The sequence below is a fragment of the Medicago sativa genome, chromosome 4 (genome assembly GCF_051527215.1).
Source record: "Medicago sativa cultivar Bolivia chromosome 4, Bolivia_mono, whole genome shotgun sequence".
NCBI classification, from domain to species: Eukaryota; Viridiplantae; Streptophyta; class Magnoliopsida; order Fabales; family Fabaceae; genus Medicago; species Medicago sativa.
In genome coordinates, this window is record NC_140752.1 from 9,589,502 (window position 1) to 9,607,693 (window position 18,192).

The 18,192-nt window shown below is 31.2% G+C and overlaps 1 protein-coding gene, 1 long non-coding RNA gene and 1 other non-coding gene across 3 annotated transcripts; 1 reads left to right on the forward strand and 2 right to left on the reverse strand.

The window, feature by feature from the left end:
- The first annotated feature begins 1,253 nt into the window (after positions 1 to 1,253).
- On the forward strand, positions 1,254 to 1,959 carry LOC146926120 (uncharacterized). Its single transcript, XM_085706864.1, has 3 exons — positions 1,254 to 1,286; positions 1,377 to 1,711; positions 1,818 to 1,959. The coding sequence occupies exons 1-3, from the start codon at positions 1,254 to 1,256 to the stop codon at positions 1,957 to 1,959; spliced, it is 510 nt and encodes a 169-aa protein (XP_085562990.1).
- Positions 1,960 to 4,141: 2,182 nt separating this feature from the next.
- On the reverse strand, positions 4,142 to 5,788 carry LOC146926121 (uncharacterized). The gene is made up of 3 exons (XR_015034032.1): positions 5,381 to 5,788; positions 4,649 to 4,726; positions 4,142 to 4,544 (listed from the first exon to the last, which is right to left on the reverse strand). It is a non-coding gene; the product is annotated as an uncharacterized LOC146926121 (long non-coding RNA).
- Positions 5,789 to 8,520: 2,732 nt separating this feature from the next.
- Positions 8,521 to 8,715, reverse strand: LOC146926122 (U2 spliceosomal RNA). The gene has a single exon (XR_015009032.1). It is a non-coding gene; the product is annotated as a U2 spliceosomal RNA (small nuclear RNA).
- Between the last annotated feature and the right edge of the window lie 9,477 nt (positions 8,716 to 18,192).

Below are 18,192 nucleotides of genomic sequence, written 5' to 3' on the forward strand. Positions count from 1 at the left end.
GATTGTGTGTATAATGCATTGCACAAAAGAGGTGTTTATAGGAAAAAAACTATTCTTACTAGCCGAAACAACATAGCCTACAATCACTAGCCTTACTCTACTATTTCCGCAGGTAAGGAGTTGGTTTTCACTCGTTGAAGGGTCTAGAGAGCCCCACGTTCGGCTATAAGATCCCCACTTCACGATATGATCAATTGACAAGATCCATAATGTGCAACCTTCCCTCAAAACGTGCATCATAACTCATCGCTCCTTGCGGTTAGTGTAGGTATAAACATGGAACGTGGGTTTAATGACTCATTGTCCAATTCTATTGAGCTTTGACTCAGTTTGAGGTGTTCATGATCTACATATTAGTCAGTTGACACAAGAAAGAACCGACTATCGCTAATTCAGCTGTTGTAGCTTTCACCTGACCTTCCATCAATTGGGAGGAAATCTGCCTAGCTTTCAAACACCTATATGCCGATTTCGGCTAACAAAATAATTTTTATTTGTTAACAAAAATTTGTTGAGAATTTTGACTAACAGTCTTAGTTCCTCGACACTTAAACCCTCTTTATCATTTGCACTACTTTCAACATCTTTAATTTCAACATTTAAGGATGAGTCAACGAGGGAAATATTATTATTTTTCCTTTTCTATACTCTTTGGTTAATCTAATTAACTATTGTTCATGCTTGTGAAACTTTCCAAATGAAGTTGTTACAATCATTGTTGATAACCTTGGACTGCTTGCTAATTCTTGCTTAACATCTTAAGATTTTGTTTATCAAATCTTCATTAGCAACAACCATTCCAATATTGTAAGAATATGTAATGCAATATATTCATCACATCAACTGTCACACTCCAAATACAATCTATCTATACTTTAATGAGTTTAATAGTCATACACCGATATTAACAACAACTTTTACACTTCAAAATGGGATTGAATATTTTTTTGTGTGTGATGCATATCTAATTTATTAAAGCATAAATTGTACTTCAGACATTATAATACACGACATAGCTCCCGTTCTCAAACAAAATGCAATAAGCATCTTGAAAGAAATTGAAAGTTTATAATAAAAAGTTAGGGAAACAAACAATCAAAAACATCATTTGTATAATAAGCTTGGATTTAATCCTAGTTATGTCTGTAGGAGTATTTGGATGTCGCGAAAAATTCTTTTACGTGGTTGTATGTGGAGAATAGGTGATGGCTCACAAATCCGTGTAATAGGAGACCCTTGGCTTCGAAGTGAGCATGGTAATTGACTTCCATCGTCCCAAAATCAAGGTGTGTATGATTTATTCTTGTCTAATTTGATGATTAAAGAGGGAAACAAATGAGATGTTGATAAATTTGTTGATTTGTTGTCTTTTGAAGGGGCGCGCGCATGCTGTTCTTCAGACCCCCTTGATTCCATCTGTTCATGATGACAAAGTTGTGTGGCAAGAGGAGTGGAATGGCTTGTATTCTGTCAAGTCTGGATATCATATTACTCTTCGGGATGTTGTGCCCTTGTATCAACATCATGTACCTGGTGACTGGAATAGATTGTGGAAGGTTCACACCCTGCACAAGGCGTGTAATGTGGTGTGGAGAATCTTTCGTGGCTGTATTCCGTCGCGAGCAAAGCTGATTCAGCGACATGTTCCGTGTACCAACATCTGTCCATGTTGTGATAAGGAAGAGGAGACTGATTGGCACCCATTTGTTGGGTGTGAAATATCTAAGAAAGTTGGTTTTATGCAGGACTATTAGTTGTACTGTTGCCTCGGGTTAGTAACTTCATAGCCTGCTGGAACTGTTGTTTGACATATGCAGTCAGGAAAATTCTGATACAGCAGGACATGTTGGGGTACTGCTATGGCAGCTTTGGCCAGTCAGAAATGATTTTGTGTCGAATGACAATCGAGAGTCAACGACAAGAATAGGCAGGCTGGTTTTGAGTGGGTGGCAGCAGTAGAAAGAAGTTCCAACTGTGCAGGAACCGAACAATCATGCATCACCTCTTTTGCATCTGCATATTCGATGGCAAAAACCGGATTACAGATGGCTGAAATGCAACCGAAATAGCGTTACATTGAGTTGAAGGTATTTCTTCTATAGGATGTTGTTTCGCCCAGTCCGTGTGGAAACTTTCTTAGTTTACTGTCCTTGAAGGTGAAACATTGGCGCTGCCGGATGCAATTCAGGTGGCCATCAATAAAGGGTGGAGTAAGGTGGTTTTTTAAACGGATCGCGTACTCTTGTGGATTGTATCTCTTCCCCCGGATGTGGTGCATCGGAGTTTATTGCAATAGTTTCTAGTATTAAGTCTATGTTAGTTTTATATTTCGACTTTGAGGTAAAGTTTGTAAGGTGACAAGCGAACATGACTGCTCATACATTGCTAGGGCTGCCTGTTCTTCGGCTAGTCGCCATGTTTTTGAGATTTGTCCTCCTTGTAGGTTAATGATATTAGTAAAGTTTGCTTTAGCCAAAAAAAGAGTCATTGGAAGTAGGGGTGGCAAAACGGGTCTGACCCGTCGGGCTGGCCCGTTTGGCTCGCTATTTTTGGCGGGCTGAGTCGAAGTTTTGAACTCGCTTTCTATTGTTGGCTCGGCTCGTCTCGTCTCGTTAAAATACGGGGCGGGCACGGGGCGGGGCGGGGCGGCCCGCTTAACTCGTTGGAAACGGGACATGCACGGGGGCGGGGCGGCCCGCTTAACTCGTGTTTCAATTTGTTATTTTGAGTCTTATTTTATGCTTTTGGATTTATTTGGTTGTTAGATTTATTTTAAGACTTATTTTATGCTTTTGGATTTATCTTAGTTGTTGAGTTTATTTATTTTGAGACTTATTTTATAATTTGGTTGTTGGATTTATTTTATGATTTGTTTTATGTTGCGGATTTGCCTTATTTTGCTATTAGTTATGATGTTGAATTCGACAATTTGATAATTATCTTGTTTTTCACAAGTTTACTTGCTACCTATTCTTTTATATTTTTTTACGATAAAAGCAACATAGTTTTTTTTTTGTAACAATTAAGTTGTAAAAAAAAAAAAAATTGTTTGGCGGGCCAGCCCGCCAACTCGCAAGTCCGCCACTAAACGGGGCGGGGTGAGATTTTGGACTCGGTCATAAAATTTGACTCGTCTCGTCTCGTCTCGTTTTTAGCGGGCTTAGACGGGGCGGGCCTAAATGGGGCGGGCCGGCCCGCTTTGCCATCCCTAATTGGAAGTTATGATTGTGCAATTTGAAAAATTTTGAATTTGGAAACTTTTCACTTGGTTTGAAATTTATTAAGTCATGTTAGAATAGTTGTTTTGTAGGACATTTGTTTGAGGATAAACAAAGTTCACATCCATTATAGAACGTCGGCTTTTTGACTATGCAAGCACGGAATATTAAACCACAATTTTTCAACTATGTTTTTTTTTTTTTTTTTTGACAAAATTTTTCAACTATGCTTATGAAGTATCCAATGAGAGATCTTATCCGGAAGATATTATAGTTCAATATATTAAGGTTGAATCCAAGATATGGTGCAGGTTATGATGAGAACACTGGTGGGGTTTAGTATGGGAAAGGGAAGTTCTTTCCCATGATGGGAAAGTTTAATATGGTCCATTGATATATTGATTTTTTATTCAGGCGGTTCAGATCTATCACCTGCTACTTGCTTTAACTTTTTGCTGGCACATGGTACACCAAAAGCAACGGCCCCACCTGCAGATTAAATAATACTATTTCATTTTGTTTGAAGTGTTGGGCTTTTTGTAATGGTTTATGGGCTTTTGGCAATTAAACATGGGCTTGATTTCTAATTTTAACTTGTCCAAACAAATTATTATTTGCAGCCCTTTATTATTACTTGTATTTTTTTTTATAATTATATCAAATATTAAAATAAATTAATATGCGTAAATAAATGTTTATGTTGAATAATAGTTTGAAATAACATAAAATTTGAACAACGCTTTGAAATTTTTTTTTACGTTGAATAACATGTGTTTTGAATTTTTAGAAACATACTCATTGATTATTAGTGTTTTTTTTGAAAGAAATAGTTTACTCATATTTAGTTGTTTTATAGTTTAAAAAATAATAAAGGAGGTGTATGTAAATATATTTAGGTAGTAACTTTGAAACTTAGTAAAAAAATTAAACAATTTACAATTTTAAATAGTGTTGCAAGTGGTTTAGGATGAATATTCATTTTGTTCGGATCAAATTAGAGAGTTTAAACACCCATTGGTCATTCTTAAAATTGGTTTAGTTATATGGTTCTTTCCGTTTAAAGGAGAGTTTAGAGTTTGAACATCCATTGATCATTCTTACATTTGTTTTAGGTCTAAGATTATTTCCATTTAGAGGAGAGTTTAGAGTTTGATTAGTCATTGAGTATTCTTTCATTTGGTTTAAGTCTAAATATCAACCATACTATCCACGATTATTGCAGCGCCGTAGTTGCACGAAAATCATTCGTTGTTTGATTCCCCTACATCTTCGTCAGTTGAATTGTTGTCGACCTCCATACCAGAGCCACAACTACTGCCCAAAGCTCTACAAATAAAAAAATTTCACCACAAATTAGGTAATATAATATACAACCAAATGCTAATTATAAATTTCAATTTTATCTATCCTTTAAAAAAATAACCATTTACCTCCGGATCGCCCTCAACGAATTCGGTACGTCGATATACTTGTAAAATTTCTATTATTTCATCAATATCCATTCCATTCTGCACATTGTAATACCATAATCTTCAAATTAAATCTCAAGGCCTATGTATGTAACATACTAAATTAATTAATTAATAATCAACTGGAAGTATAAGTTATATAACAAGCTATGTCATTTTTCATAATTCCATCACAATTCTTGATTTTACAGATACTTGTGTTTTTGGTTTATGCATCGTTAAACACACAGTGTATTGGGACAGTTGTGTTTAAATTTCATAGTTGCATCGCATTGTCATTCCAAAGTTGAGTTATTACTATTGAGTTATTACCAGCTCAAACACACTCAAAATTTATGAAATTCAAGATCTTAGCAGAACACTAGTTATTTTAAACAGGGGAAAACGAGACAAATTCAAGGACTTTGAATAAAACACAAAGGGGAAAACTACTTATATTACCAAATATGTAAAACCATAATTGCTTCTTTCGAAATTTTTTAACAAAATCTTGCCAAAACTCACAAAATAAACAAATTTAACAAAATCGAATACACAGGATTTGGAATACAACAACTTTCAAATGACAATCACAATCATAACAATTTATGTTTCAAATGCAAAATTGAAATATGATAAGATATAAATGAAGAACACAAGACACAGGTATATGAACTATCGAAGAACCATTTTCGGAGAAGTGTAAAATCATACCTTGTTCTATGTAAGAAACTGAATCGGTGACATATCCGATGGGTTCCGGCAAAGAAGATTGTCGAGGGAGAACGTTGTCGCCGGAACAAAATTATCGACGGAGAAGATGAAGTCATGTCGTTGGTTAAGCAAAGAAGATGATATCGGATTTGTTATCATTGGAACGGATTTAGGCTGTTGGAATTAAGGTTGAATGAAATCAATTTAAGCAATATTGTGTTCTGAAATTAATTTGTGTTATACATAGCAAAATGGGGGAGGTGCACTGGAAAAAGCAAAAAAGCAGTAAAAAACTAATTTAATTTTTATTTATTTTATTTTTGAATAGGTACCTCACCGCCACCTGTCCTGGGAATGAGAGCTTTCCCATGGTGGGAAAAAACTCTCCATTCCCAGGCTAAACGCCACCGAGAACACTTCTTAATTTTCCCATGATGGGAGAAGTTGAGTTGACTGGTTATAGCCAGCAGTACCAGTCTTTTCTATTTTACAATTTTTATCCCCACAAAACTAAATATGTTTGTATTACTTAATTATTGTCTTTATTATATTTTTTCACGTCCACTGTTCATCTTTTATGAATGGTTTGACTTTTTTTCTTAGTAGTTTTTTTAAGAAAAAAAATAATTACTACCTCCGTTCTCTTTTTAAGTGTCATTTTTTAACATTTTACACAAACCAAGACATTCAATAAATATTACTTTTTCTTATACAATAATCTATACTTTTACTATAATAGTCTTAGTCATTTAATATCTTACTCCCTCCGGTCCTATTTATAAGAGAAATTTGGGTCAACAAAAGTTGATGTATCTAGTCCAATTTTTTAACTAGATACATTAACTTTTGTTCACCCAAATTTCTCTTATAAATAGGACCGGAAGGAGTATTTCATATATTTCTCTCTCCACAATAAATAACTAAGGATAATGTTGGTAAAACAACATTTATTGTTGCATTGAACTTTGAAAGTGACAGTTAAATTGAAACAAAAAATTTCTCCAAAAATGACACTTAAAAAAGAACGGAGGGAGTAATTGATTAAAAAAATCATTTTTTATTTGTAATAGCCATATCACATATCATTTGTTTAACAACCACAGTACCACACCATTCAAGGGTAACACTGCCAACATTTAAAGAGTTTTTTATTTTTATTTTAAAAAGGCCAACATTTAAAGAGTTAAATAAAGGATATGAAATAAAAATAATCAATGTGTTATTAATCTAAACTTTAAAAGACCTCTCCTTCAAAAAAAAATAAAAAATACATCAGATGTATTTAAAGAGTTTTTTTTTTATTTTAAAAAGGCCAACATTTAAAGAGTTAAATAAAGGATATGAAATAAAAATAATCAATGTGTTATTAATCTAAACTTTAAAAGACCTCTCCTTCAAAAAAAATAAAAAATACATCAAATGTAATTTAACATTATTATTGAAAAACTACAAAAACGTAAAAATTCAATGTCAAATTATAATTTTGCCGAAACTCAATCATAGATTATGTTGTAAAAATTGTAATTGTTCTCTGAAAAAAGTTTTGGACATTTCGAACCAATTAAATATCACACTTTGTCATATGTGTATAAATATTTTTTATTTAAATAAGCCGCAGCAAATTAAGAAAAAGAGACTATATATGTATAATTAACATCTACGTCTTAGCTCAGTTGGTTGGAACAATGCATAAAATATGCAAGGTCCGGGGTTCAAATCCCGACCACTACAAAAAAAAAATTAACATCTACAATTGAATAAAATGGAGGGAAAATACAAGGTGATTGGTAGAAAAGGTACCCAATCTCATATGTAGGCCATTCAATATTTTATTAATATATCAATGGTATATTTGACCTTCTCCCATCATGGGAAAATTAAGAAGCCTTCCCATCATAAATGCCACCTCCAAGATATACAGATGATTAATGAAGACTTCTATGATTTTACAACGAATCATACTTAATATTTTCAAGTCTCATGCTAAAATTTATAGGCTCAAACTAAGTCAATCACGAATCATTATAAACAAGAAGGGAGCTTTATGGAAGAAGTGCTTGAGCAAGAGGAGGAGAGTGTGTTAGAATTTAAACAAGGGTTTGTTTGAAAGAATGGAAGAAGAAGGAAGAAATTTGTGATTTGAATCAAAAATAAAAAACAACGAAAAATTTATGGGACGATCAACATTTGTCTCACTACGACAATTTATGGGATGATCTTTTTTTTCTTGTACATGTCTTACCTTGAATCAAGAATAAAAAACAACAAAAAATTTGTGTGCTGAAATGGAAGTTTTTGTAAACATTTTTTTTTTCTTGTTATTTAGAAAAAATTGTTCTGAAGTTATAGAAATTTTTTCTTGTGATTAAGTTTTAAAACTTTGACTTTTCTCTAGATAGACTATTAGTAGTTTCACTTAAAGCAGAAGAACTTACCGTTTCACCAAATTTTTCTTGTTAAGGTCCCTGCTCAAATAAAAAGAAACACTATCAAAACAAGCATAATGATATAATTTAGAATTGAAATTAGAATACCAGCTGAGACTAAAGAATACGAGCTGTAATTTTTTTTTTTTTTTTTGTGAATTAAAAAGAAAAGATTTTGTGAATTTAAGTGATTCATCCAATCTAAAAAGTGTTCAAGGCTCTTAGCTACTGTCGGATAGGCGATCAACAGTTAAAATCGGCCAACAATAGTTGCGAAAATGAGAAATTATAAAAGTGGGATGAGTAATTTTCACAATACATAATACTAGACATCGACTGATGAAATGAGAGGTGGGCTAAATCAATTACAAATCGAGGTAGAAATTTGATTTGATTTTATTTTGGGAATAGTTGATTCAACAAACTGTGTTTCATAATTTTTTTTTTATACAACTTATGAAGCGTATTCAACGAATTCTAACACAGATATATTAATTCTTTCATAAAAAAAACACACATGCATTGTTATACCAGGATTCAAAATATAACATTGAAGATTTCAAAATATTTTTGATGTACGTATTAATTATACAACTGACTACTAAAAAACTTTGTTTGCAATTAGGAAAAACATAAAAATTCAAAAAATGAAAAGTGAGGGGCGCAAATAGCAAGGTTTAATTGCCAGAAAACAAAAATATTGAACTAGGATTGGTGGGGTGCGCCAGCCCATGCAATAGTGCAACGCATAAGCGACACTCGAGAAGTCCAATAGCAAGCTATTGTGATGACCTCTCCCCCTCAAAAAAGTAATTTAATATCGTGTGACCCATTGGGTCACATATTAAATATTAAACTGATAAGAACAGATACTACACTTGATCTTAGCCAAAAGGCCGAGAAAGGTATGAATTGGATGTGATACTCACTTCTTGTTTTATATCCAACTTCTATTCACTTGGTCTCTTGAACAACCGATGTGGGACTTACTTGTTAGAGTATTCGCTCTTTACTTTCTTCTCCTATATCTCCTTCTTCTTCCCTCCTTTATCATTTCTTCCAAACTTGTTATACTTGTGCTTCAACAATCAACACCATATTGTAGTATCCATCATTTATTTCTTGTGTTTTTTTGGTGGCTGATCCTCCCCTCTGATATCAATAGTTTGCTACAAGGTCCAAATAGAAATGGCTGTTCAACTTAATTAAATTAGCTTAGTTGTTACATTTACTTTTTAGTTTATAAACTAATGGACTAATCATATAGGATAATTTATACTAGTTCTAAGCATAAATAAAGAAACATAAGGAATAAAAGAAACAACAATAACTCAAGATCTAACAATCAGTACAGACGGTTTTCCAGTCGTGTCAATATTTCATAACAAGTCATGCACTTGCACCACTTCTAGAAAGACTCAAGATGTTTGCAGCATTATATGCAGACATTAGAAAATGGTCAGTGGCCATTGATGCATAGGTATAACTAAAGTTGAAGAATTGAAGATTAAAATGCTTCGAACTTCAAAAGGAGAGGAGAGTCGCTGAGTGATTTATCTTTTTCTCTTAATCTGATATATGTCGGTTCCGTACAAGTTTCAACCGCTCCATTTACTATGTTATGTTCTATGTCTTGTAAAGGGGTAGCACTTGGGTGACATAGCTCTTGGAAGATTAATTTTATATATGAAACAATTGTTAATTAATTTTTTTTTTATTTTAATAATATAATGCAAAAATTTAGCCGAGAAGATTAGCCGGACAGAATTGGTTAAGGGCACTGATGACAGTTGAAATTGATGGCAGCTACTATTCAAATGGGAGGTGAAATGTATCGTTGATGCTGCATTATTTGGAGACCAATCAATATATGAATTAAATTAACGAGGAATAATTATCAAGGTCCATGCAGGAGCAAGCACTAGTGCTACTAGAAAGGCAACTTCATCTGAAAAACTGTCTATATGGTGAAATGCACACAAACCTCAAGAACTCTAGTCTAAGAATTAATTGGCAAGTGTTGCAAAACTTTTGGAACAAGGCCTTTGATGTTAATTGGAAGAATATGTTATGCAATATATTCATTACATCAACTGTCACACTCCAAACACACTCTATCTATGCTTTATGTTAATAAACATATACACTATTAGCAATGAATTTTAGACAGACGTCCATTTTCATCTTAATATCTTGCCAAATTATAATATATAAGAAGGGCTCTTTAATTTATCCTATACTCCCTTTTTACAGGGATAGAAATGCAAAATGAGATTGAAGATTAATTTTTTTTGGGTGATGCATATCTAATCTAATTTATTAAAGCATAAATTGTACCTCAGACATTATAATACATGGCATAGCTCCCGTTCCCAAACAAAATGCTATAAGCATTACTTGAAAAAAACTGAAAGTTTATAATAAAAAGTCAGGGAAACAAACAATCAAAAACATCGTTTGTATAATAAAATGATAATTTGCGTTTGTATTTACATAGCACAACTACAACCATCGAAAAGAGGCTCCTAACCCGCTTATTTTGTTGAGTGAATTGTCCAAGAAGTGTTATTTTAGTGGTTAGAGTTTTGATTTTATAATTTAAGGGACAAAGCGAGTTCCACCTACGACAATTGTAATTTGCTCATTAGTGCCATTATTATTAAAAAAAAAAAAAAAAAATCCCTTTCTCATTTTTTTTTTAAGAATAACAACTTCCTGATTGATTAACATTTTAATGAACCTGCATCGAAAAATGGGTTTGACATGTACATGATAGTCTTTGCAAGTGGAAAAAAAAATATATCAGAAGTTCAGAAATTATATTATTTTTGGTTATTGCGTTGGCAAAGCTTGTTTATGACAACATGTTTTTATTTGAATCTGCAAGTTAAAGGACATCAAAGCTCAAACAATTGAGTGCACAACATATCAATACTCTTCGAAAAGTCGTGTCCCAGCTTTACATTGATATTGACCTTAGATAAATTGTGTGTCTTATCAATGGAACGCTGGACCACGAATTCCTGACGAGTATCAATTTGTTGTAATCAATTATGCGAATATTTTTTGCCCTTTTACTAACTGCAAACCTAAATATAAATATGTTATTGTCATAGACATGTTTGACAATTTAAGCCAAAAGATAGTGAAATTTATGAAATTTCTTACCTCCATCTGAAGAAACTTCACTTTTTTGTGTCAACTTGCAAAGGCCACTGAGTATATTTAATGTCAAAATTATATCCATCATGAAAAGGCTAAACTGCATACTTGACGTTCCCTTCTTACCCATAAGTGATCTAAAATTGAAGGTAAGACTAAAGTCAACAAAATGACCATTAAACAAAATTTGAAAATATACATCACTGGTATTACTCACGTCAACTTTCTATGAGATGTGAATTAACGTGTTCAAAGAGAGATGAACATACAAGAGTTTTATTATTACGTTTGACAAGAGTTTATGTTGCTCTTACGTATCTTCAAGTGCTATAATGAATTCAAAGTTACATGGTTATTGGATAGAAATATTTGTGTGGAGGTTGATTTAAAAAAAATGTTTTTGTTGTGATAAATGTTAATAAAAGATATTATTGATAAAATGTGATTGTGGACTTGATGAAGGAAAATATATTGAATGTGAAAAATTCATTATGATGAATTGGTTTTTGAAATTTGCGTATGAATTAATGATTATTATAATATAATGTTTGATTTATCGTGAGTAACCTATATTAACGAAAATATGTAACAAGTTAAGTTACATTTTTGGTTTAGAAACGGAAAGTAAATGCTATATAAAAACAATGAGATTATATTCTTATTTCAAAAAGAAAGCTAAATAAACTTATTGAGTAAAAAGCTAAAAATGGATCAAACAAGGTAGGCGGTGAATGATGACCATTGTGGTGAAATTTAGTGATTGGGAATTTTAGTGGTATTTGTGGTTCAATTTATACTAAAAATTAGGTTAAGATATACCATTGGGACCAAAGGGTAAACCAATTTAATTGAGGATATTGTTTGTTTCTTGTAGAAAAAATGCGGAGCAGTGAGACATGAAAGAGGAAAGAAAGAATATTAATTTTTTATGACATGCATTGTTGATGAAGACTATAGTTTTATTAGGTAACGAAAAAAAAATTATTTGAGCCATATAATCTTGGAATATGGTACTGTAGGGCAGTTTCACGGTGCAGAGGCCACATGTCTCTTAGTTACAATCCTTTTAATAAGGAAGAGTAAATGTAGATAGTCAAGGATAAAAGTAAATTGGTTTTTGGGACAGAAATAGGCAATACATGAGATGCACTACTATATCTTTACGATTTTATTTTATTTCATTCTTGTAATTATTTATTTATGTTTTTTCTTCTTTTGAGTTTGTCTTTTTGGTTTCTATGTTGTAATGTTCTGTGTGATTATATTAATATACATGAAATAAAGGTTATTAACATGGAATTTTGGAATATTTTTTAAAATTGGTAAGACAAAATTTGAGTACTACACCTATAGATTAGAGGAAAACTTTGGAGTCTAGTTTTTTTTTTGTTTTTGAAGTAGAACTTTGGAGTCCATTTAAAAAGTATTTTTGTGAGACATAGAATTTTGACATAAGGCTCTCTTCGGTAAAAAATAGACCATTGATAAGAAGTATATCGTGAGTGAACTTATGACGAATAATTTTTCAGCTAGTTTTTAATTTATAACGGATAAGTTAGTTGATTGAATTGTAGCGTTTGATAAAATTCACCATTGAACTAACCTTTTTTTAAGGAAAAATTAAACTAACTTATAAATATGAAATGGCATTAAAAAATATATAAGTTTTAAACTATAAGTTAATTAAAGTAGTTTATCAAAATAAGTTATAAGTTAGTAAAAATAAGGTATAAATTCATGAGAGAAAAAAATTACTAAATGAGTCTTTTTTTGTCATATGAGTTCATAATCTTTAAGATCAAAATCTGACATTGTCAAACAAGGAGGAATGCTGAAATATCCCAATGGCCTTATAATAAATTTATTCGCTCGTCCGTACCCATCAGAAAACCTTGGAAACGGATCATCAACCGTTAACATTAGTGCTACCATGTTGAATGCCTTTTAATGAGAGATAAACAAAAATAAAAATAAAAATAATGAATTCTACCATTAAGTGGATCCTACCACTATTAATTATTTATATTTTTTAAACTTTTGTGTCTTTATCTCTTTAAATAGAAGAAATGAAGAGATGCTAAATGAAGATGATCCTAAATCACTCGTCTTACCACATTCTTTATGATCCAATATTTATGGACTTTGCCTTTGCATAATTACTCTATAATTATTAGCGTTAGTTTCTTCGCATAAAAAAACTAGTGTTATTATCATTAATTTGATAAAAAGAAATGTTAAAATTATTGTACAAACTCCATTGAGGGAGGAAATAAGCTTGAGAAACAAGAAACTGATTGTATATTAATAGGGAATTACAAAATTAAATTACCATATAGGCTATTATGTGTGTATTTATAGATTCTACAACACACTAACCTCTAACTAATTAAAGTTGAGACTATAACTAACTCTACTTGAAAAATTGTTACAAACAGTTAAGTTGCTAACCAACTTGATGAGCAAGTTATCTATCTTCACTTATAAACTATATTTACCCCCACCCTCGAGCTAAAATATATATCAATCATTCTTGCTTGCATTGTAACGTATTAAATGACTTAGATCATCCATATTGGTAGGGTCTTTACCATTTAAGACCCAGCATCTAATAGGTACCTCCAATGTGGAAAAAAAAAATAGGGGTCTCTTAAGACTCAGGGTCTCACTTAAGACCTCCAATCTTAAGTGGACCCCACACCACTTTTCAATAAAATAATAATTATTTGAGTTGTTTTTGTTGCTTTTCATTAATAAATAGTTATTGGTGGGACTCATTTAGACCTTTTAATAGAGGATCTTCATTGGAGTGATTGAGTACCTATTAAGTACTCCCTCCGTTTCAAAATATAAGCAAAATTCACTTTTTAGTTTCATTCATTTAATGATGTATGTGGTCCATATTATGAACCACATACATCATTAAATGAATGAACCTAAAAAGTGAATTTTGCTTATATTTTGAAACAGAGGGAGTACTATTATTAAAAAATAAAAAAAAATGTGTCCATGTGAGATCCGTTTAAGACCTCAAATGTGAGGGTCTCTATTGCGGATGGTCTTAGGATGAAGAGATTTATAGATTCAATATTTATTACTCCATAATTATTAGCGTTAGATTCTTCGCGTGAAAAAAAAAACACTAGTGTTATTATCATTTATTTGATAAAAAGAAATGTTTAAACTATTGTAGAAACTCCATTGATGGAGAAAAGAAGCTTGAGAAACAACAAACTGAATTACCATAGATTATAATGTGTGTATTTATAGATTCTACAACACATTAGCCTCTAACTAATTAAAGTTGAGACTACAACTAACTCTACTTGCAAAACTGTTACAAACAGTTAATTAGTTGCTAACTAACTTGATGAGCAAGTTATCAATCTTCACTTATAACTATATTTACATAATGTGTTAGATGTGTTAAATGACTTGGGATGAAGTGATTTAGTCATAATGTCTACGTACTTGCTCTTTTGATGAAACCGGTAATAGATGTAGTATTCCTGCCTGTATGTATAGCTGGTTTGTTATCATAATATATGATAATGGGAGGAGAGTGAGGAACAAGCAGATCATTATGAAAATTATTAATGCCCAACACTCCCAAATTGATCATATTCCTTTATCCCAAAGGCAGATCATAAGTTCATTATAAGATTTTGTCAAATTGAGGGTATGTATATGTTTGATTGTGTCACTTTTAACCAAACATACCTATATGCAAATCACTTTAATTTTATCTTTTCCTTTAATTTTATCTTCTCTTATATGCAATTAGAAATTTAAACTTGATCCATTCATTCGTCAATGTGCAAACGGAATGTACAAACTTTCACATACCATTTGTGACACACGGATTGTGCAAATCTTTTGTTTTACCACTTATTTTCCAGTTATTTTCTTCAACAAGTTAGTAGCTAACATTTAATCACATTATTTTGCAATGTAAATTTATGTGTTGTTTTTATTATTTTTTGCAAATATGCCTAGTGTACAATCCATTTCAGTTGGTGATTTTTCTTTACATGGATATACGAGAAACTTAAATTATGCTACTTATGTTGTATTTTGTGTTTGCTATAAAAGTGCAGTTCCACCTGTCCAATATGCTCATTTAGCCGCATCTCGGGCTAGCTAACTTGGCGTGTGACGGTGGCTCTTCCTTGATTATTTATGATAATGTATTGTTCGGATGAAATCATGTTTTTTAGCTGATTATGTTGGTGTTGCAACACCCCGTTCAATTAAGCGTTAAATTTTCTTTCTTTTGGGATAAGGCCCTCTTGTACTTCCGAAAAAGAACATTTTAATGGAATGTAAGGTGCAGGGCATAGTATTGATGCACGTGGTACTATGAAACCCTAAGTGTAATGAATGAGAATTTCAAGAGAGCTATGTTTAATTATTGAAACCATTTTTGTTTAAATATTTTGAGACATTGTATTATTGCTGATGTTGTTTTTTACATACTTAATACTACTTAATCACGTAACCAATTTAAAAGTAATATGATAGACGTCAATTTAGGTATATGAATAAAATCAAATTGAATAAAAATATATTCTTTAAAATTCAATGTTGGTCTTGAGTTTGATCAGATAGGGTGACCGCCCAAAGCTCCATATTTAAGTAGGCAAAATAAAATATATATTTTTCTTAAAAAAAGTGTATAATATCTATAAATATAGACCGAGACACTCTTTTTCTTTCTTCTGATAATATGTATTAATAGTTAGATGAAATATTTATTTTTTATTGCTACTAGTAACAAGAGGTGTTTTTGGTGTAAGATTGATTGATTTTAAAGCAAAAAATATTTTGATCCAAAAAGAAAATCCCACAATATTCAATTTCATTTGCATTTCTCATTGATTTTTGCATATCAAAATTAGAATTGTAATTTTTTTTATTAATATAGTAAAGAAATCATAAGTTAATTGGTTTGATGCAAATATAACATATATTGTACAAAACAAAAATTAATATTACAGAATGAGAGTGATTTGTATATGTTAGAAATATTAAAAAAATTATGTACGTGGTTTGGTTTTAAAAAAAGAATCTGAAATCCAATCAAAACAATTTTCGCAAAATGCCATCCAAACATATTCAATAATATTAAATTTTGTGTGATTTTTGATTTTTTTTAGGTCAATTTGTGTTTTAAATTTGAATATGTTTAGATATGAACACCCTACTTGCAAGGTGCATGTAGCCCGCACAAGTGGTTTTATTTTTATGAATGTGGGCAAAAATAAGAAAGAAATCAAATGAAGAAAATACAAAAGAATCGATAAAGACAAATGAGATACTAAAAAATGATGACGCTACTTCTTGTCTAAGTTCAAAGTGGTAACCAATGAAATTGATAATTTATCCATAAGAGAATGAAGTGCTATAAAATTGTATGCTTTTATTATAAAAAAAAAAAAAAAAAAACCTCAGTTGTTTGACTGATAATAGATGCGTAATACAAAAATATAATAGGTGTTAGAATTTACTCTCACTTTGGATTTCTAACATATATAATCGTCATTATCATATAACATGCACTCTTAGAGTCATATATAATACATGTAGAATGAAAAGGATGTGTTAGAGGTGTGGTGCATGTAGTTGGTGATGCTCTTGGTAATTTACATGAATGACTCAAATAGTCATATATAATACAGGAGAATGAAGAAGAATCAAGAGTGTATGATTTATATAATATTAAATTTGTTAATTTAAAAATAATATATGAATTATGTTTTTATTATTTTATTAATATTCACAACATTTAAATTTCTAAAATAAAAGTAAAATTCTCAACTTTTGATTAATTTTAAAATTAGATTATTAATAAGGAGTATCTAAGTTTATATCTAGTTTTAACATTTTAAAATTAGATTATTAATAAGGAGTATCTAAGTTTATATCTAGTTTTAACAATACTTGATAGACTTTACTTGCCTCCGAACTTAGTTTTAGATTGTTACAATCTTTTTCCCCTGTGAATTAGAGGGATCAAACCGAACTTTAAATGTCTATCCAACTTCCAATTTCGGTTAGCCTTCAAACAATTATCTCCTAATTTCGACCAACAGGATAATCATTTTTAGGTGTAAACAAATTCCCTCTATGTTGCTTTATTGATGGGTTTTCAAGTGGCGGGATGATATAACACAACTGAACTGGCTATAGTGAACATTGAACAATATCATTACTGATCTATTTATTCAGTTACGGTTAGTCTGAGGCTACTTACTTCTGCCGATTCACTTGCCATAATGGTAAACTTGTTTTTTTCTACTACTTAAGATGTATTCTCGTCTAATCATAAGGTTAACTTGGCTGATTTCATGACTTTTCCACACTTGATGCCTTCCTATTTACACTAGTTGGCTCGAATAACAATGGCTTATGGCGACACTTGGATAAAAAAAGGAAATATATAATATGATCATGCTTGCTTGGTGCCAAATTTTCCTATTGCGTTGGGTAGCCTACTTGCCATCGTTATCCATAACAAAAATAATAGATTTATCTATACTATATCTATACTATTCTATGCTATATATATAAAGAAAACCACTTTCAGCATATTTTTTTTTAACTTTTCTTTCCAAAAATACCCTTAATTTTTAATTTTAATTTTATTTTAAATACAAATAACACATGTAGCTAGATGGATTAAGATTATGTTTGGTAAACAATTCAATTAAATGTTTATAGCATAAACACTTATCATATAAGTTCTTATGTATAAAGTCAAATTGTCTACATAAGCTATCCAGAAAAGCTTATCAAAATAACATGAAAAGTTGAAGATGTAAGCCTCTGGGTGAGGGATTCGAAAGTTATTTTTGGTTTTTAATTTCTATCAAAGCATTTGTCCTAATCAAATTGGTGCGTAATATTGTTTTTCTTAACCGTTTTTTCCACTCCGAATCCATTTATTTATGGACTAAACATTCATTTCTCATTATGCAGATATGTGTTCAACTTCATTAATGAGCCATTGTCTGTCATAGATTTTGTTACTAGTTGTTCGACTTGGATATCTCTGGCCAACCTCTGAAACTGATTGTGCCAAGTGAGTAAGGATCCTCTCAATTTATAAAAATAAATGTAGATTGTCGTTAAGAAAGAGATAAACACAAAAAATATACGGTGGATTACATAATTAAATGAGTTACATCATTATTAATTATTTTTAAATTTTATTGTGTTTTTATCTCT